The sequence below is a fragment of the Amblyomma maculatum genome, chromosome 6 (assembly GCF_055883805.1).
Source record: "Amblyomma maculatum isolate TAMU_Amacu chromosome 6, ASM5588380v1, whole genome shotgun sequence".
NCBI classification, from domain to species: domain Eukaryota; kingdom Metazoa; phylum Arthropoda; class Arachnida; order Ixodida; family Ixodidae; genus Amblyomma; species Amblyomma maculatum.
Window position 1 is genome coordinate 158880723 of NC_139349.1, and position 18999 is coordinate 158899721.

The 18999-nt window shown below is 51.2% G+C and overlaps 6 protein-coding genes across 6 annotated transcripts; 1 reads left to right on the plus strand and 5 right to left on the minus strand.

Annotated features, from left to right (window-relative positions):
• Positions 1-1493: 1493 nt before the first annotated feature.
• On the minus strand, positions 1494-3817 carry LOC146187268 (histone H4). Its single transcript, XM_084607598.1, has one exon. The coding sequence runs from the start codon at positions 3719-3721 to the stop codon at positions 3410-3412; it is 312 nt and encodes a 103-aa protein (XP_084463724.1). The 5' UTR covers positions 3722-3817; the 3' UTR covers positions 1494-3409.
• A 618-nt stretch (positions 3818-4435) lies between these two features.
• On the minus strand, positions 4436-5648 carry LOC146187269 (histone H2B-like). Its single transcript, XM_084607600.1, has one exon. The coding sequence runs from the start codon at positions 5602-5604 to the stop codon at positions 5230-5232; it is 375 nt and encodes a 124-aa protein (XP_084463726.1). The 5' UTR covers positions 5605-5648; the 3' UTR covers positions 4436-5229.
• Positions 5649-5748: 100 nt separating this feature from the next.
• On the plus strand, positions 5749-6361 carry LOC146187270 (histone H2A-like). The gene has a single exon (XM_084607602.1). It carries the CDS (start codon positions 5827-5829, stop codon positions 6199-6201), a length of 375 nt encoding a protein of 124 aa, XP_084463728.1. The 5' UTR covers positions 5749-5826; the 3' UTR covers positions 6202-6361.
• A 136-nt stretch (positions 6362-6497) lies between these two features.
• Positions 6498-7699, minus strand: LOC146187271 (histone H3). The gene has a single exon (XM_084607599.1). It carries the CDS (start codon positions 7649-7651, stop codon positions 7241-7243), a length of 411 nt encoding a protein of 136 aa, XP_084463725.1. The 5' UTR covers positions 7652-7699; the 3' UTR covers positions 6498-7240.
• Positions 7700-12370: 4671 nt separating this feature from the next.
• On the minus strand, positions 12371-14694 carry LOC146187272 (histone H4). The gene has a single exon (XM_084607597.1). It carries the CDS (start codon positions 14596-14598, stop codon positions 14287-14289), a length of 312 nt encoding a protein of 103 aa, XP_084463723.1. The 5' UTR covers positions 14599-14694; the 3' UTR covers positions 12371-14286.
• A 1021-nt stretch (positions 14695-15715) lies between these two features.
• LOC146187273 (histone H2B-like) lies at positions 15716-16528 on the minus strand. Its single transcript, XM_084607601.1, has one exon. The coding sequence runs from the start codon at positions 16480-16482 to the stop codon at positions 16108-16110; it is 375 nt and encodes a 124-aa protein (XP_084463727.1). The 5' UTR covers positions 16483-16528; the 3' UTR covers positions 15716-16107.
• Between the last annotated feature and the right edge of the window lie 2471 nt (positions 16529-18999).

Below are 18999 nucleotides of genomic sequence, written 5' to 3' on the forward strand. Positions count from 1 at the left end.
GAAGCATAGCGTTTTCACCAACAGTGTTTCAGTTCCTGCCGTACAAGCGATTTACCTTTTGACTGGAAAGTAGCACGTGTAGTGCCTATTCACAAATCAGGTGATCGATCAATACTATCCAATTACCGTCCTATATCAATAACTAGCAGCTGTTGCAAAATTATAGAACACATTCTGGCGGGTATCGTTAGGGATTTTCTCAGTGACAAAAACATTTTATCACCTTTCCAACATGGATTCCGAAAAGGAATGTCAACAGTTACCCAACTTGTGTCAACTGTTCATGAATTATCCTCTGCCCTTGACAATTCCGGCCTTCGATACGGTCGCACACAATAAACTTATTCGTAAATTAGAGCTAATATGTCTTCCACAATATATAGTTCAATGGATAGAGGCATACTTGGAAAAGAGAAGTCAGTTTGTTGAGGTGAATGGTGCCATTTCCGAATCACTGTGTGTCACTTCGGGTGTACCGCAGGGAAGCGTGTTGGGTCCATTATATATATAAATGATTTGCCTGATGTTATTCCAAATTCTGTATCCATACGATTATTTGCAGATGATTGCATAGTGTTTAAGCAGATAAGGAAAACTTCTGATCATGGTATTCTTCAAGCCTCTTTGACAGCTATTGACAAATGGTGTGTGGAACGCAGCATGAAACTTAATGTCAAGAAAACTGTACTCCTACGTGTAACAAGGAAAAAACATTTTAGCCCATTTACTTATTCCTACAAGGCTCCGATATTAAAGAAGTAGCAAGCCATAAGTATTTAGGGCTGACACTTACCAATCAATTGGACTGGTCACCGCATATCTCACAAATTTGTTCTTCGGCATTCTCGACACTCTGCTTCCTAAAACGCAAACTTAATCGCGCCCCCTCTAATATCAAATTTTTGGCATACAACACATTCATCCGAACTAAGCTCGAGTACGCCTCTATCATTTGGGACCCTCACACAAAAAAGAACATCACTGCTCTTGAAATGATACAAAGGAAAGCAGTCAGGTTTATTTTCCACAAGTACAGCAGATCTGATTCTCCCACACAGCTGATGGTAGAAAATGACATCCCGCTCCTTTCAGTCCGCCGCAAAATGAACACAATTTTGTTTCTTGGTAAGATTCTGTCACAGGAAGTTAATATTCCATTACCTAACTTTGTCCAACCTTCTACTGCCAGACGAACACGACACACTAGGGAACATATGCTGCAACCTGTCTTTGCCCGAACAAATTCATTTAAGTACAGTTTTTTCCCACGGACCATCTCTGATTGGAATTTGCTTTCAGAATTTCTTTTCCAAAGCAGTAATTTTAACAAGGCACTGGAAGGTCATTTGTTTGGTTAGGCTGCTCAACTTTTCAGTACTTTATATCTGTTTCCTTTGTTCATGCCGAATTGTGCTGTGTGTTATTGCCTATTTTTATTTCTTAGACTGTCAAATTGTTTAATAATTACTATTATGATTCCTTTTTTCTCGCCGAATTGTAGTGTGTATAGTATTTTTTTTTTTTCTGTGTGTGATTGTTACCTGGTATGCCCCTCCTGCTTGGGTCATAAGGCCTGCAGTATTATGAAATAAATAAATAAATTTGCTTCTCTCCGTGCGCGAAGTTTGGAACGCCTCTAGCAGTAAGTAATAGCGGGTTAAGTCGCACAATCTTTTCATCACGCAGTATATCGTTTATGTACGTTTTATTGCAGCCGTAAACCGGTGGCATTAAGGGAACGGCGACAACACGCGTAGACAGGGAACGTAGAGCGGGAACATGACGCAAGCATTAAAATTTGGGCAGCCGTCGCAGTTTTCAGTCCCGCAAAAAACAGACAACGTGTCCACATCAACAGTGTCTGGCTAAAGGCTACTCACGTGTGACAATGCAGTGCAAGGAATACATGTGTACAAAGACGGTCACTAGCAAGCGATCGACACTCGCCAAGGTACGGATGATAGCTAGGTCTAGATTGAAAACCGCGCACGCTAGCTTTGCATGCTGACAGGAGAAGAGTGAACGCTGTAACGGCCCTTGCTCCGCATTTAGAATTTCGCTTCCAGCTGAGCAGTGTTCTTTTGGAAATAAATCGATAAGCTAGAGTTGGTGTGCCTTCAGCCAGACGTCGTGCTGCAAAAGCCTGTCTCAGGGCGGAAGAAACGCTTCGCATGCTTTGAAATCAACCTCACCTGAAGTACTCATTTAATATGAAATAAATATTAGGAAGAAGGCCGTCGCGCGAAGCAAAATCATGCACGTGCGCTCGGCAAGCAGGACAGGGGAAGTGAATGTGAGCCAAATTTTGCTACCTTGATACGGTGCACAAAGGACAAAGCTTCCCAGTAGGCGTATAAATGCATTACAGTAGCTGGCGCTTTATGCGGCCGCAGAATTGCACGGAGAAAACTCGAGCTCTTCGGTACCCAAGAGCGCGCGTGGGCGATGTAAACAGACCTGGCGCGGCAGCGGCGCCCTCTCGATGTCGCCTGGGGAAGTACGCGGCCCTCCGAGACAGTAGTCTGCGCAACAGATATCTCGGAGGCTGCAAGCACTTCCAATGCAAAAGTGAGCTGTCGATGTCCAGTTGCCCCTGAGCGGCCGCAAAGTTCCAGCTAGCGTCGAAGCGAAACGATTCGCAGCATTACGCAACCAGCACGCCTAACGACACATAAGGCGGGCACAATTAGCCTTCTGGGCCCAAAAAGACATGAAAAACAAGGTGATTGCAAATTAAGCTAACGCACGTCATTCGCTGATGCATAATATGCAGCTCTCCAATTAAGCGACCTTAGTGCACTGTCTTGGGAAACACCCGATGGAGGGAACACAGCCTCCGTTCAGAACGCGAGAAGATATGACGGTCCATGTTCTGCTAATAATCGAAGCATTAAATGGATAAATTGAGCAGCTGAAATCGAAATCGGCACCTCGCGTTATATTCGTATTCAAAGTGTATTTTTTTTTTTTCTTTTTCCAGCTGACAACCGCTCCTGGCGAGACAATTTTTGCACTGTATTTACATTGAAAATACTGCCCAGCGTCCTCCTATCGAGAGAGGCACCAGTTTAATTGCGGTGAAAAATCTCGTAAACGATGCTTCCATACATAATCGCGCAATAGGCGCGGCGAATTCATGACAAGCAATCACTTATCGAAATATCGCATGCCGCTGCTCACCTGCAGTCCGTTCCGAACAGTTTCTTCTTCCACGAGCACCAACGGGAAAAAACAAAAACAAGGAAATAAAATAAAACAAGCGCGCGCATGAGAGGGATGAATGTGATCCGGAGCTGAGGAAAGCAACCAACGGCTGCCCATCCAGCACTTGGGTAGCCCTTAAGAGGGCTGTTTGTAGCGAGAAGCGGCCTTGCAGGGCTTGTAGCGAAGGAGGGCTGGCGACCACAACTTAGCCTCCGAAGCCGTACAGCGTGCGGCCCTGACGCTTGAGCGCATACACGACATCCATGGCAGTGACGGTCTTGCGCTTGGCGTGCTCCGTGTACGTGACTGCGTCACGAATGACGTTCTCGAGGAACACCTTGAGTACGCCGCGGGTCTCCTCGTAGATCAGGCCAGAAATGCGCTTGACACCGCCTCGGCGCGCCAGGCGACGGATGGCAGGCTTGGTGATGCCCTGGATGTTGTCTCGCAGGACCTTGCGGTGACGCTTGGCGCCTCCTTTGCCGAGCCCCTTGCCGCCCTTGCCACGTCCAGACATGATGAAGACGATGAAGAAAACGCGTCCGCTACGATCAGAGAAAGGAACGGGAATGACTTGTTTGCGCTCCTCCGGCGCGCGCCAGAGTGAGTGCGGGCACGCCATTGGCTGGCTCCCTCGACCACTCACGGTCGATGCGCCGGCACGTAGCGCGCCAGCACCACTTACTCGTTTTGTAGGAGCCTCGGGCGAGCCAAAATAAGGGTAGAAGCCCAATATTAATTTTGCACGAGTGAGAAACTAAAAGCGGAGCCGCGACCCGTCTACTGCAATAGAAAATTGCCTTGCGCACGGTGGCTGTAAAAAAGTGCCCAGTGCGGCTTGCTTTCCGCTTTGCGAAGTAATCGCGTGTATTTTTCAAACTTTCGCGTTATTCTTCAATTCCAATTGCTCATAACCGTTTGTTTCAGTTTGCCTCGTACCAAGAGACGCTTTCTACGCCTGTTTCATATACGCTAATGCAATTTTCTTTTTACTTTTCAATTCTTGCTTACGCGGAAAAAATAAAAAATAAATACTACTATAGCTGTTTACATCAAATTCAGAGAACTCGTGCAGCCAGGCAGTGTGACAAGCACCGCAAGATATAGTATAAAAATAAATCGCAGAGTCCTTTCTCCCTGCTTTGTTTTCCGCGTTGCTGTTCGTTTCATTTCCGAAACCCGCCCAGGTTTGTCTGCTTCCGCTAATTGCGAAAACAGATATTGTAGCGTGCAAAAAAAAAATTTTTTTTTTTTTTTTTATTCCTATTGTGTCACTATTCAAAAACCAACAACCAGCAGCAACTGCTAAGGCAGCTCCCAACCTCATGCCGCTGATGGCGATTCGCCGCTTCCTGGTGATCTCCTGCCGTGCGCCAGAATGCTGGAATAGGGCGAGTTTTTGCGGCGGTCCAATTTGAGCTCCGCTTTTCTCCACAAGTACGGCACGCACGCAGTTGCAATTTTCCACACTAGTACGGACTCCTTTTAGGCCACTGGACAAAAAAGTTTAATGTCACTGCACCAATTTTCCAATGCGCTAGCGGGGCTTTTCTTTTCGCGACCATATGTCGGCAAGCGGGGCAAAAGGTGCTGCGACCGCCAAGAATCCCCAATACCGCTCGCGCGGCAGCTCCTGGCTCCCCTTATTTTTTTTTTTTTACTTTCCCCTAGCTGCGAGCAGAGGAGACACACGAAAATACGAGCGAGCAGCGAGACCTACTACTCAGTCACTATTTTATCGCCTGGTCGAACTGCAATAGACATTGGACGCGGCAAATATACCTAACGTACTTCGTTCATAAAACATTATTCGCAACGCCTGTACGCGTAAGGCTTTGTAAACAAGCAGCTAGTACGCAAAAGTAGAATAATAATAATAATAAAGCAAACAAACACAGTCTGAGAGGGAAAATGGTTCCGAGCATTGTAGCGGATCGCTCACAGCATGTTTGCCAATGCAGGCATTGCGGTTGGCTCTGATAAGAGCCGTTGAGTTTGGCGCCGACGACGAGCTCAGTTGCGCGCCTACTTGGAGCTGGTGTACTTGGTGACAGCCTTGGTGCCTTCGGACACGGCATGCTTGGCCAGCTCGCCAGGCAGCAGAAGACGCACGGCAGTCTGGATCTCCCGGCTCGTGATGGTGGAGCGCTTGTTGTAGTGGGCAAGACGGGAGGACTCCGCTGCAATGCGTTCGAAGATGTCATTGACGAAGCTGTTCATGATGGACATGGCCTTGCTGGAAACTCCGGTGTCCGGGTGCACCTGCTTCAGCACCTTGTAAATGTAGATGGAGAAGCTCTCCTTCCTGCGGCGCTTCTTCTTCTTCTTATCGGTGGCGCGGACGTTCTTCTGCGCCTTTCCGGCTTTCTTCACGGCTTTTCCGGACGGCTGAGGCGGCATGATGCGTTCTACGAGACCAACGGTGTCGAAAATGGTCCGCGCGGCGTTTTTATGCGGGCACCGTGGTGTTCAAGCGACCGAGGCGAGGCCGGCGCGCGATTGGTCGGCGCGCCGCGACCTCCTCCTCCTCGCGCCCGAAACGGGCCGCAGAATGCTGGTTCCGGCTCATTCTGGCAGTGAACGTTGTCGCTGCTGCCCCTTGTCGATCTCCCCTGCGCAACAATGTCTGGACGTGGTAAGGGCGGCAAAGCCAAGGGCAAGAGCAAGACCCGCTCCAGCCGCGCGGGACTCCAGTTCCCAGTGGGCCGAATTCACCGTCTCCTGCGCAAGGGTAACTACGCCGAGCGCGTCGGAGCGGGCGCTCCCGTCTACCTGGCAGCCGTTCTCGAGTATCTGGCCGCCGAGGTGCTCGAGCTGGCTGGCAACGCCGCTCGCGACAACAAGAAGACTAGGATCATCCCTCGCCACCTGCAGCTGGCCATCCGCAATGACGAGGAGCTGAACAAGCTGCTCTCCGGAGTGACCATCGCGCAAGGCGGCGTACTGCCCAACATCCAGGCCGTGCTTCTTCCCAAGAAGACCGAGAAGAAGGCGTAAGCAGCGCTACGACCGTCTACGTAGGCACGCCAGCAGCGTCAGCTCGCGACTAACGGTCCTTCTCAGGACCAACCAAGCGCCTGCCTTGGCGGGGCATTGCTCTGCGATCCGTCTTCTCCGGACCGCTGAATCCCTCTCGACCAAGTTGCTGTTTGTTTATTTCGTGTCATTACCGGGCGCGGCGGTCTGCAATGAGTCCGCCGCACTGCACGCAAGTACGCTTACTATTGTGAGATTCGTTTACAGTGCAGACAGGCAAACATGGGAGGGAAGTGACATGACAGAGCGCTGAATGGTATATTTATATACTTTTATTGACCGATACAAACAGAATGGCGCACAGTGATTGAAACAACTAGTTGCATACCAATCGCAATATTAGTGTTTTAATTTTCTTTCGCGGTTTCCGACACACGACCAATCACGCTTTAGTAATCCCGTGAGCGGCGATAATTTCCCTCCCCGTCTGCAGAACCCGCAGAACCCATTAGCGTGCCAAAAAAAAAAAAAAAAAAACAACCAGACGCACACCCGCAGTCCCGCTTCTCATCACTGACGCGCTACGCGTGCGAGATGAAATAGTGTAAACAGGGGCAACTGCGACGCGAGCAAGCATGGAACGAAACCTGCGGTCTGATGTGATAGGGACGATTAAATGAATGGTGCGTGCACCTATTTAGTAGACGGCTCAGGGTACCAATCAAAACCACTTGCCTTTGCACAGGGACGATGCAGTTGAATGTTTCGCTGCTTTCCTCTAGCACGCATCGTGCGAGTGCAGCAGCTGTAATGTATGTCATCGACAAAGTGCGGCCAGCACGGAGCCGCAAGTGAAGGACGCGAGCAATCGCTTTCACAGCTACTCACCGGTTTCCAGCACGTACGAAACGAAACGTGCAGCATGTGAGAGAGAGAGAGGAACGTGGGTTCGGAGCTCAGGTTCGCCGCTGTCCCGTGGCCAAAGCAGACGTTTTGGTGGTCCTGAGAAGGACCGTTGAAAAGCGTTGCTGCACAGGGGGCTCCGAAGCGGCTGCGCTTTTTAGGCGCGCTCTCCGCGGATGCGCCTCGCCAGTTGGATGTCCTTGGGCATGATGGTGACGCGCTTGGCGTGGATTGCGCACAGGTTGGTATCCTCAAAGAGGCCGACCAGGTACGCCTCGCTAGCCTCCTGAAGAGCCATGACGGCCGAGCTCTGGAAACGCAGGTCGGTCTTGAAATCCTGGGCGATTTCCCTCACCAGGCGCTGGAAGGGCAGCTTGCGGATGAGGAGCTCGGTGGATTTCTGATATCTGCGGATCTCTCGCAGGGCTACCGTTCCTGGTCTATAACGGTGAGGTTTCTTTACGCCTCCGGTGGCTGGGGCACTCTTACGAGCAGCCTTTGTAGCCAGTTGCTTGCGGGGAGCCTTCCCACCGGTGCTCTTGCGGGCAGTTTGCTTTGTCCTAGCCATAGCGGCGGCACACGAGCGTCAGACGTGAGGTGGTGGTGGTGGTGGTGACTATGATGATGGGGGATGGGGTACTGGGCACGACGTATGCCAGCCTGAGCTAGCGGCGGCACTCTTGGTGCCCAGGGGAATGGGGTAGGGGAAGGTTGGGAGGGGAGGGGGGAGGACGGGCGAGCAAGTCCGCAGAGTCGGGGGCCGAAGAACGGCAGCACTGCGACGAGGTCCGCAGAACACAGAGGGCTATCCTGGGCGCCCAACGGGTAGCACACAGAAAAAGCACAGCCACCACAAGTCGCACTCCAGTGCAGGGTCGGCTTTGGTGCGAGCAGCGTGCTGCTCGGCAAGCGTCCCTTTCCTGTCACAGATTAGAACGCCGGGGTGACTGCAGAGGGTCTGCAGTACGCTGCCACGTCGGAGAGTCCGGGTGGCAGTTGAGATGACCGCTGGGAAACCGCTGCCATGGCAGCGGCGCGGCGGGTAGAGGGCAGCTCGAAAGACGGCCCTCCTAGGCCCATGTGCGAGAGGCACACGGGACACTGCCTCTTGGAAAATCCTTGAGGCAGCGGTAGGGACCGCAGTGGTACCTCAGCCGAAGCTGAGGCGCGGCAGGTGACGCTGGAAGGACCGCCGGGAAGGGCGGCGCGTCGAGGCCCGAGAGCAGGAAGATCCCGGGATTGCTGCCGAAGCAGCAGGGAGGGCCGCAGAAGCGGCAGGTGACGCTGGATGCGTCGAGGCCCGCGAACCTTGCGGTCAGCGGGAAACTGGCATGGGCCAGCAGGACTGCGCCCCCGAAGGAGCAGCAGGGAGCCTTGGCGAAGAACCACGAGTCCGTTCCTGCACTGGGGCTCGCCTCGGGCGAGGGCGACGTCGGTGCGCCACAGGCGAAGACCAAGGTCAAGGGGGGCCGCACCGATAACTCCTCAAGGGAGGAGGGTGTGCTGGCAGGGAGAGACCTGGCAACGCCCGCAGCACGGGACACACTCGCACGCCCAAGGGTCGCGGGTTGGGCTGGGAGACGGGCCCGGGCTCCGCTTCGGCTGGAGGACTGGAAGACACCAGCAGGGATGATCCAAAGGACCAGGGAGGTGCGCCGGTAACGACCGGAGCAGGGAAGCTGCGACGGGGCGAGCAGGGCGAGCCAGCGCCGGAGGGAGGCGAAGGCGAGCGAGCGCTCGGTGAGAGCGGGCGCGTACGAGCTCGCCGGAGCGAGCGCCGCACACACCCGCCCCCACCGAGAGCTGAAAGGCAACTGACGCGAGAGGAAGCGCGCCTGGTCGGGAGGCAACGGAGCGTGCGTCCGCTCCCTTCAGAGGCGAGCGAAGGACTCGACGTGAGCGACGGAAGCGCGCGCACTGAGCGGTGAGACGCGCTGCGCCGCTCCTCCTCGCCCTGTCCGCCTAGCTGATTGGTCGACGGAGGGACCGATGGCTTCCCTCCGTTCAGCGGCCCCGAGAATGCTGGAAATCGACACTTTTTGAGCGCGCGTTGGTTTCGCGCACCGCATGCGTGACAAACGTCTAGGTGTAACCGTGCTACACCAAGAGATTACGGTGCGCCTATCCTTTACCTTTGCCGGCCAAGCAAAAGCAGGCCTCTTGAGAGACGCGGGCATAGGCGGCAGCGTCGTCAGCGGCGCGTGTGCGCGCTGCTGGAAGGAGCCTGTGGGCCGGCAATTGCCTGCTCCCGGATTGTTTCCTTTTAAAATAAAATAAAACAAAATTTTAAATAATCGCAAACACCTCCCGGCGCACAGAGATAGGGGCCGTCGTCACAAGGTGTTAGCGCAAACGCTACGGCTGTCGGTATAGATCTCCGTTCGCCGTGAAGCTACGCGTGGTGCTTAAATTATTGAACGTTCAAGGTAGAGCGACGAAGCAAGAAAATAGCCCGAGAGCTAGGACGCTTTCAACTTGGTTGGTGTCGCCGCCGCTGGTATAAGCACAGATGGATCTGCAGACAGTGGGCAACAGATGTGGGTTTTATTACGATTGAACATGGCTGCCATTGCAGTGGTGTTTTTCTGTTTTCCTATTAAAGGCGACCTCGCACACAACAGCCTCTTTCCGAGACAGAAGCTCTAGTTGATACCGACAAGGCCTGTGCTGCAGCTCTATTAAGGTAGAGAGGAATCTAGCAAGATTGCGAGTGACGAGGTAAAGTGTCAGCAGCGCGATATGTACATGCTCTTCAGTACGGCAGACGTGCGCAGTCACGACACACAGGTAGCCGCGGCAGGTTGTTGCGTGCAAGCTTTTATTTTTTTGGTCAGCTCAGGAAGGGACTGAGATGGAGAGAGAGACTGCATGGGCACATTAGGGTATGGAAATTGGAACGAGAGTGAATAAAAGTCAAAGTAGCAGCCTGCACGGCGCCCGAAAACGCACGCTTGCTAGTGAAGTGGTAAGTCACTGACATGGCCAAATGTTTCGTAAGACTAGTGTCGCACCAGTAGTAGGTGGCATAAAAGTAGTTGGAACGGATAGACACACAACGCCAATGAAGTTGGTAATTATTACCTGGCCGCCCAAGAAAACAAAAGAGAGCAGCCACGTCTCGAGAGGCAGTGAAGTCAGCTCCGGCCAGCCAGGCAGGCAGGCGCCACACTTGGACCTTTACGCAGACATGCTTGGTGCAATTATTTTGCAAGCTAGCATGCACAAGAGCTCGTGGCATGCGGGAGTAAGAATGCCAAGCAAATTAATGCCGAAAATTTTTCTCCGTTCGCCATAGAGGTTCATCCACATGACCAGAGAGTGACAAAGGTTTCCACTTTGGCATTGCATACACCTGAAACGCAAAATAAAACGACATCGTAGGCAACTTAAGGCCCCTACTGCAACCTTTCAAGAATTAAAGCACGCGTTAGCACGTAAGTTAATGATGGCAAAGAACCATTACTACCAAGTTATTCTTCCTTCATATTTAAATACTTATCCTAGCAGATTTTGGAGACATCTAAGTAAGAGAAAGGAAGTGATAGATAGAGTGAAAACGGATGAAACTGTGTTACTTGATAGCCATAAAATTGCGGATTCTTTTAATCATTACTTTCAAAGCGTTTTCACATTGAAACCTGTCCTTACTAAACCGAAAGAATGTATAGATCCTAGTAGTATTCCTTCCATCTCAACAGAAGGCGTATTATCATTGCTACGCCAACTTGACACAAAGAAAGGCTGTGGAGTGGACGGCATTCGAAACACTTTTTTAAAACGCTATGCTTCACAGATTGCTGAGTATTCAGCCAACATGTTTTCAGTTTCCTTCCGTACAAGCGATTTACCTTTTGACTGGAAAGTAGCACGTGTAGTGCCTATTCACAAATCAGGTGATCGATCAATACTATCCAATTACCGTCCTATATCAATAACTAGCAGCTGTTGCAAAATTATAGAACACATTCTGGCGGGTATCGTTAGGGATTTTCTCAGTGACAAAAACATTTTATCACCTTTCCAACATGGATTCCGAAAAGGAATGTCAACAGTTACCCAACTTGTGTCAACTGTTCATGAATTATCCTCTGCCCTTGACAATTCCGGCCTTCGATACGGTCGCACACAATAAACTTATTCGTAAATTAGAGCTAATATGTCTTCCACAATATATAGTTCAATGGATAGAGGCATACTTGGAAAAGAGAAGTCAGTTTGTTGAGGTGAATGGTGCCATTTCCGAATCACTGTGTGTCACTTCGGGTGTACCGCAGGGAAGCGTGTTGGGTCCATTATATATATAAATGATTTGCCTGATGTTATTCCAAATTCTGTATCCATACGATTATTTGCAGATGATTGCATAGTGTTTAAGCAGATAAGGAAAACTTCTGATCATGGTATTCTTCAAGCCTCTTTGACAGCTATTGACAAATGGTGTGTGGAACGCAGCATGAAACTTAATGTCAAGAAAACTGTACTCCTACGTGTAACAAGGAAAAAACATTTTAGCCCATTTACTTATTCCCTACAAGGCTCCGATATTAAAGAAGTAGCAAGCCATAAGTATTTAGGGCTGACACTTACCAATCAATTGGACTGGTCACCGCATATCTCACAAATTTGTTCTTCGGCATTCTCGACACTCTGCTTCCTAAAACGCAAACTTAATCGCGCCCCCTCTAATATCAAATTTTTGGCATACAACACATTCATCCGAACTAAGCTCGAGTACGCCTCTATCATTTGGGACCCTCACACAAAAAAGAACATCACTGCTCTTGAAATGATACAAAGGAAAGCAGTCAGGTTTATTTTCCACAAGTACAGCAGATCTGATTCTCCCACACAGCTGATGGTAGAAAATGACATCCCGCTCCTTTCAGTCCGCCGCAAAATGAACACAATTTTGTTTCTTGGTAAGATTCTGTCACAGGAAGTTAATATTCCATTACCTAACTTTGTCCAACCTTCTACTGCCAGACGAACACGACACACTAGGGAACATATGCTGCAACCTGTCTTTGCCCGAACAAATTCATTTAAGTACAGTTTTTTCCCACGGACCATCTCTGATTGGAATTTGCTTTCAGAATTTCTTTTCCAAAGCAGTAATTTTAACAAGGCACTGGAAGGTCATTTGTTTGGTTAGGCTGCTCAACTTTTCAGTACTTTATATCTGTTTCCTTTGTTCATGCCGAATTGTGCTGTGTGTTATTGCCTATTTTTATTTCTTAGACTGTCAAATTGTTTAATAATTACTATTATGATTCCTTTTTTCTCGCCGAATTGTAGTGTGTATAGTATTTTTTTTTTTTCTGTGTGTGATTGTTACCTGGTATGCCCCTCCTGCTTGGGTCATAAGGCCTGCAGTATTATGAAATAAATAAATAAATTTGCTTCTCTCCGTGCGCGAAGTTTGGAACGCCTCTAGCAGTAAGTAATAGCGGGTTAAGTCGCACAATCTTTTCATCACGCAGTATATCGTTTATGTACGTTTTATTGCAGCCGTAAACCGGTGGCATTAAGGGAACGGCGACAACACGCGTAGACAGGGAACGTAGAGCGGGAACATGACGCAAGCATTAAAATTTGGGCAGCCGTCGCAGTTTTCAGTCCCGCAAAAAACAGACAACGTGTCCACATCAACAGTGTCTGGCTAAAGGCTACTCACGTGTGACAATGCAGTGCAAGGAATACATGTGTACAAAGACGGTCACTAGCAAGCGATCGACACTCGCCAAGGTACGGATGATAGCTAGGTCTAGATTGAAAACCGCGCACGCTAGCTTTGCATGCTGACAGGAGAAGAGTGAACGCTGTAACGGCCCTTGCTCCGCATTTAGAATTTCGCTTCCAGCTGAGCAGTGTTCTTTTGGAAATAAATCGATAAGCTAGAGTTGGTGTGCCTTCAGCCAGACGTCGTGCTGCAAAAGCCTGTCTCAGGGCGGAAGAAACGCTTCGCATGCTTTGAAATCAACCTCACCTGAAGTACTCATTTAATATGAAATAAATATTAGGAAGAAGGCCGTCGCGCGAAGCAAAATCATGCACGTGCGCTCGGCAAGCAGGACAGGGGAAGTGAATGTGAGCCAAATTTTGCTACCTTGATACGGTGCACAAAGGACAAAGCTTCCCAGTAGGCGTATAAATGCATTACAGTAGCTGGCGCTTTATGCGGCCGCAGAATTGCACGGAGAAAACTCGAGCTCTTCGGTACCCAAGAGCGCGCGTGGGCGATGTAAACAGACCTGGCGCGGCAGCGGCGCCCTCTCGATGTCGCCTGGGGAAGTACGCGGCCCTCCGAGACAGTAGTCTGCGCAACAGATATCTCGGAGGCTGCAAGCACTTCCAATGCAAAAGTGAGCTGTCGATGTCCAGTTGCCCCTGAGCGGCCGCAAAGTTCCAGCTAGCGTCGAAGCGAAACGATTCGCAGCATTACGCAACCAGCACGCCTAACGACACATAAGGCGGGCACAATTAGCCTTCTGGGCCCAAAAAGACATGAAAAACAAGGTGATTGCAAATTAAGCTAACGCACGTCATTCGCTGATGCATAATATGCAGCTCTCCAATTAAGCGACCTTAGTGCACTGTCTTGGGAAACACCCGATGGAGGGAACACAGCCTCCGTTCAGAACGCGAGAAGATATGACGGTCCATGTTCTGCTAATAATCGAAGCATTAAATGGATAAATTGAGCAGCTGAAATCGAAATCGGCACCTCGCGTTATATTCGTATTCAAAGTGTATTTTTTTTTTTTCTTTTTCCAGCTGACAACCGCTCCTGGCGAGACAATTTTTGCACTGTATTTACATTGAAAATACTGCCCAGCGTCCTCCTATCGAGAGAGGCACCAGTTTAATTGCGGTGAAAAATCTCGTAAACGATGCTTCCATACATAATCGCGCAATAGGCGCGGCGAATTCATGACAAGCAATCACTTATCGAAATATCGCATGCCGCTGCTCACCTGCAGTCCGTTCCGAACAGTTTCTTCTTCCACGAGCACCAACGGGAAAAAACAAAAACAAGGAAATAAAATAAAACAAGCGCGCGCATGAGAGGGATGAATGTGATCCGGAGCTGAGGAAAGCAACCAACGGCTGCCCATCCAGCACTTGGGTAGCCCTTAAGAGGGCTGTTTGTAGCGAGAAGCGGCCTTGCAGGGCTTGTAGCGAAGGAGGGCTGGCGACCACAACTTAGCCTCCGAAGCCGTACAGCGTGCGGCCCTGACGCTTGAGCGCATACACGACATCCATGGCAGTGACGGTCTTGCGCTTGGCGTGCTCCGTGTACGTGACTGCGTCACGAATGACGTTCTCGAGGAACACCTTGAGTACGCCGCGGGTCTCCTCGTAGATCAGGCCAGAAATGCGCTTGACACCGCCTCGGCGCGCCAGGCGACGGATGGCAGGCTTGGTGATGCCCTGGATGTTGTCTCGCAGGACCTTGCGGTGACGCTTGGCGCCTCCTTTGCCGAGCCCCTTGCCGCCCTTGCCACGTCCAGACATGATGAAGACGATGAAGAAAACGCGTCCGCTACGATCAGAGAAAGGAACGGGAATGACTTGTTTGCGCTCCTCCGGCGCGCGCCAGAGTGAGTGCGGGCACGCCATTGGCTGGCTCCCTCGACCACTCACGGTCGATGCGCCGGCACGTAGCGCGCCAGCACCACTTACTCGTTTTGTAGGAGCCTCGGGCGAGCCAAAATAAGGGTAGAAGCCCAATATTAATTTTGCACGAGTGAGAAACTAAAAGCGGAGCCGCGACCCGTCTACTGCAATAGAAAATTGCCTTGCGCACGGTGGCTGTAAAAAAGTGCCCAGTGCGGCTTGCTTTCCGCTTTGCGAAGTAATCGCGTGTATTTTTCAAACTTTCGCGTTATTCTTCAATTCCAATTGCTCATAACCGTTTGTTTCAGTTTGCCTCGTACCAAGAGACGCTTTCTACGCCTGTTTCATATACGCTAATGCAATTTTCTTTTTACTTTTCAATTCTTGCTTACGCGGAAAAAATAAAAAATAAATACTACTATAGCTGTTTACATCAAATTCAGAGAACTCGTGCAGCCAGGCAGTGTGACAAGCACCGCAAGATATAGTATAAAAATAAATCGCAGAGTCCTTTCTCCCTGCTTTGTTTTCCGCGTTGCTGTTCGTTTCATTTCCGAAACCCGCCCAGGTTTGTCTGCTTCCGCTAATTGCGAAAACAGATATTGTAGCGTGCAAAAAAAAAATTTTTTTTTTTTTTTTTTATTCCTATTGTGTCACTATTCAAAAACCAACAACCAGCAGCAACTGCTAAGGCAGCTCCCAACCTCATGCCGCTGATGGCGATTCGCCGCTTCCTGGTGATCTCCTGCCGTGCGCCAGAATGCTGGAATAGGGCGAGTTTTTGCGGCGGTCCAATTTGAGCTCCGCTTTTCTCCACAAGTACGGCACGCACGCAGTTGCAATTTTCCACACTAGTACGGACTCCTTTTAGGCCACTGGACAAAAAAGTTTAATGTCACTGCACCAATTTTCCAATGCGCTAGCGGGGCTTTTCTTTTCGCGACCATATGTCGGCAAGCGGGGCAAAAGGTGCTGCGACCGCCAAGAATCCCCAATACCGCTCGCGCGGCAGCTCCTGGCTCCCCTTATTTTTTTTTTTTTACTTTCCCCTAGCTGCGAGCAGAGGAGACACACGAAAATACGAGCGAGCAGCGAGACCTACTACTCAGTCACTATTTTATCGCCTGGTCGAACTGCAATAGACATTGGACGCGGCAAATATACCTAACGTACTTCGTTCATAAAACATTATTCGCAACGCCTGTACGCGTAAGGCTTTGTAAACAAGCAGCTAGTACGCAAAAGTAGAATAATAATAATAATAAAGCAAACAAACACAGTCTGAGAGGGAAAATGGTTCCGAGCATTGTAGCGGATCGCTCACAGCATGTTTGCCAATGCAGGCATTGCGGTTGGCTCTGATAAGAGCCGTTGAGTTTGGCGCCGACGACGAGCTCAGTTGCGCGCCTACTTGGAGCTGGTGTACTTGGTGACAGCCTTGGTGCCTTCGGACACGGCATGCTTGGCCAGCTCGCCAGGCAGCAGAAGACGCACGGCAGTCTGGATCTCCCGGCTCGTGATGGTGGAGCGCTTGTTGTAGTGGGCAAGACGGGAGGACTCCGCTGCAATGCGTTCGAAGATGTCATTGACGAAGCTGTTCATGATGGACATGGCCTTGCTGGAAACTCCGGTGTCCGGGTGCACCTGCTTCAGCACCTTGTAAATGTAGATGGAGAAGCTCTCCTTCCTGCGGCGCTTCTTCTTCTTCTTATCGGTGGCGCGGACGTTCTTCTGCGCCTTTCCGGCTTTCTTCACGGCTTTTCCGGACGGCTGAGGCGGCATGATGCGTTCTACGAGACCAACGGTGTCGAAAATGGTCCGCGCGGCGTTTTTATGCGGGCACCGTGGTGTTCAAGCGACCGAGGCGAGGCCGGCGCGCGATTGGTCGGCGCGCCGCGACCTCCTCCTCCTCGCGCCCGAAACGGGCCGCAGAATGCTGGTTCCGGCTCAACCCTCACGACTAACCTCATATAGACCAATCTCCCTCACCTCCGTCCCAGGAAAGGTCCTAGAGTCCCTAGCGCTAAACCGCCTCCAATGGATAGCGGATGCAATGGGGGCAATTGCACCCGAACAGAGTGGTTTCAGAAAATGCCGATCTACAACTGACTGCATCACAGAAGTTGTTGCTTTTCTTGAACAGGCTAAGGCCACTCGAAAGTGCGCATATCTCCTCCTACTGGACGTCCAAAATGCCTTTAACTCCATATCTCACAGCTCCATCTTAGATGCTCTCCGCGGCATCGGTGTAGTCGGGAATCTCTTTGGCTACGTCCAAAACTTTCTGTCTGACCGCACCTTTAAAGTTAAGGCTGGTTCCTCTTCAAGCTCTCCCCGTAGTGTTCTCTGCGGCGTCCCTCAGGGCAGTGTACTCAGCCCCTTCCTGTTTAACCTCGTCCTGTCACAGCTTCCTCGCCGCATCACAGCCCTCCACTCTGGTGTGCGCATTTGCTTGTACGCAGACGACATAGCCCTTTACTGCAGCGGTTCGACACTCTGCGGCCGTACCATCCGCGCAGAGCTTCAGTTTGCCCTCCTCACTGTTCAACAGTTTCTTCAAAGTGTCGGGCTTTCCTTGTCCCCCACAAAAACCGAAGCCCTTGTGTTTCACCCACGCCCTGCGGCTACGTACCTCATACCGCCACTCACACTAGGAGGGGTTCCTCTTCCCTGGAAAAAGTCGGCCCGCTATTTGGGGCTCACAATTGACTACAAACTCTCCTGGCGCCCCGCCGTTTCCTGCCTCAGAAAAGCAGCCTCACAAGTCGCCTTGACCGCCAACAAGCTGCTATCCAAGGGTGAAGGGTGCTCCCCGTCTCTTGCAATCAGGTTTTACAATGGCATCGCAGTGGCGAAAATCCTTTATGCACTGCCATTCGTCAACATCCCCCCTCTCCTATGGCAAGCCATCGACACTGACCAGCGGAGTGCCATCCGCAAATTCTTGCGCCTCCCCCACTTCTCCCAAGTTGCAGCCACTTATGCGGAAGCTGCGCAGTGGCCTGTTTCGCTACGCGCCGAACGGTTTGCCCTGAATGCGGTCGAGCGCATGAGGCGAGCCCCTGACACTGCTGCCATCTTCGAACGGCTTCACAATGCCCCTCATTCTAAAATGGGTCGCATAGCTGACACGTTCAACACTGAGATCGCGGACCCCCCTCCACAGTTCTCCCTGAGGCCTCCCCCTCACTCTCGCCCACCACTCCAAATCAAACTCAAAGTGAGCGGAATACGGTCCAAACAGAACACACCCATGTGTGCAATGCGACAAGAGTCCGCCGCCCTATTAGACGAGGAACTGCACGGCAGACTCCTAATCTACACCGACGGCTCGGTGGCACGGGATGGGACTGCCGCAACAGCTGCTTGCTTTGTTCCTGCCACCTGCTCAAGTACTGTCTGCCGACTCCCTTTCGGAGCCTCCTCCACAAAAGCTGAGCTAGCGGCACTCCACCTGGCCGCGGACTTCCTCCTTAGCAGCTCTAATGTCGCCGCTGCTGCCATTTTATGCGACTCCAAACCAGCCTTGCAGCTCCTACGCAAGCCTGAGTACAACATACCTGTTGTACAATCCCTAAGCAACAAGCTCAGAGCGGTCGAGGACAGAGGTACAAACCTCGTTCTACAATGGCTCCCTGCCCATGTCGGCATCCCAGGCAACGAACGGGCTGATGCCCTGGCCAAGAGTGCCCACACTGGCGATCCACCTGTCTGTAATTCCATCACCAAATTTGATGTGGCTAGAGCAAGAATTCTACAACGGACACTTGCCGCCCACCCAGACGCCCGCGTCGCAGCCGGCAAGGCTCCACGTACAATCAAGTTTGCCGACTTCACGGCTCCCCAGCGCGCAACCCTCCTTAGAATGCGCATCGGCTGTGTTTGGACAGCGGAGCGACTCCACCGCCTTCGCCGCACCGGACTTCCGTCATGCAGTGACTGTGGTGCTGTGGAGTCTCTCGATCACCTACTTGTGTATTGTCCGGCCTACGATGGGCAAAGACTTGAACTCTGTGCCGGCTATCGCAAGTTGGGGTTCCCGTCAGCTACCTGCGCCGACCTGCTGTTCCCACGCGGCCCCCGTCATAAAGTCCAGCGTGCGTTCTTTGCACTTCTGGACTACCTGGAGTCCACCAACCTTATCACGCGCCTATGACATTTTGGCGCTTCGCCTCACCTGTCCCACAGTGCATATGTGTTCTGTGTTCAATCTGTGGCTACCTCGCCTTGTGCTGTGCGCGTAAGTTTGCGTTCCTCTCCGTGCGCTCATGTTGTGATCTCACTGACTGTGCCTTTGCA

What these genes read in the sequence shown, in the direction of transcription:
- LOC146187273 (XM_084607601.1), bottom strand. Translation starts at nt 16,482, where the DNA reads ATGCCGCCTCAGCCGTCCGGAAAAGCCGTGAAGAAAGCCGGAAAGGCG.
- LOC146187270 (XM_084607602.1), top strand. Translation starts at nt 5,827, where the DNA reads ATGTCTGGACGTGGTAAGGGCGGCAAAGCCAAGGGCAAGAGCAAGACC.
- LOC146187272 (XM_084607597.1), bottom strand. Translation starts at nt 14,598, where the DNA reads ATGTCTGGACGTGGCAAGGGCGGCAAGGGGCTCGGCAAAGGAGGCGCC.
- LOC146187268 (XM_084607598.1), bottom strand. Translation starts at nt 3,721, where the DNA reads ATGTCTGGACGTGGCAAGGGCGGCAAGGGGCTCGGCAAAGGAGGCGCC.
- LOC146187269 (XM_084607600.1), bottom strand. Translation starts at nt 5,604, where the DNA reads ATGCCGCCTCAGCCGTCCGGAAAAGCCGTGAAGAAAGCCGGAAAGGCG.
- LOC146187271 (XM_084607599.1), bottom strand. Translation starts at nt 7,651, where the DNA reads ATGGCTAGGACAAAGCAAACTGCCCGCAAGAGCACCGGTGGGAAGGCT.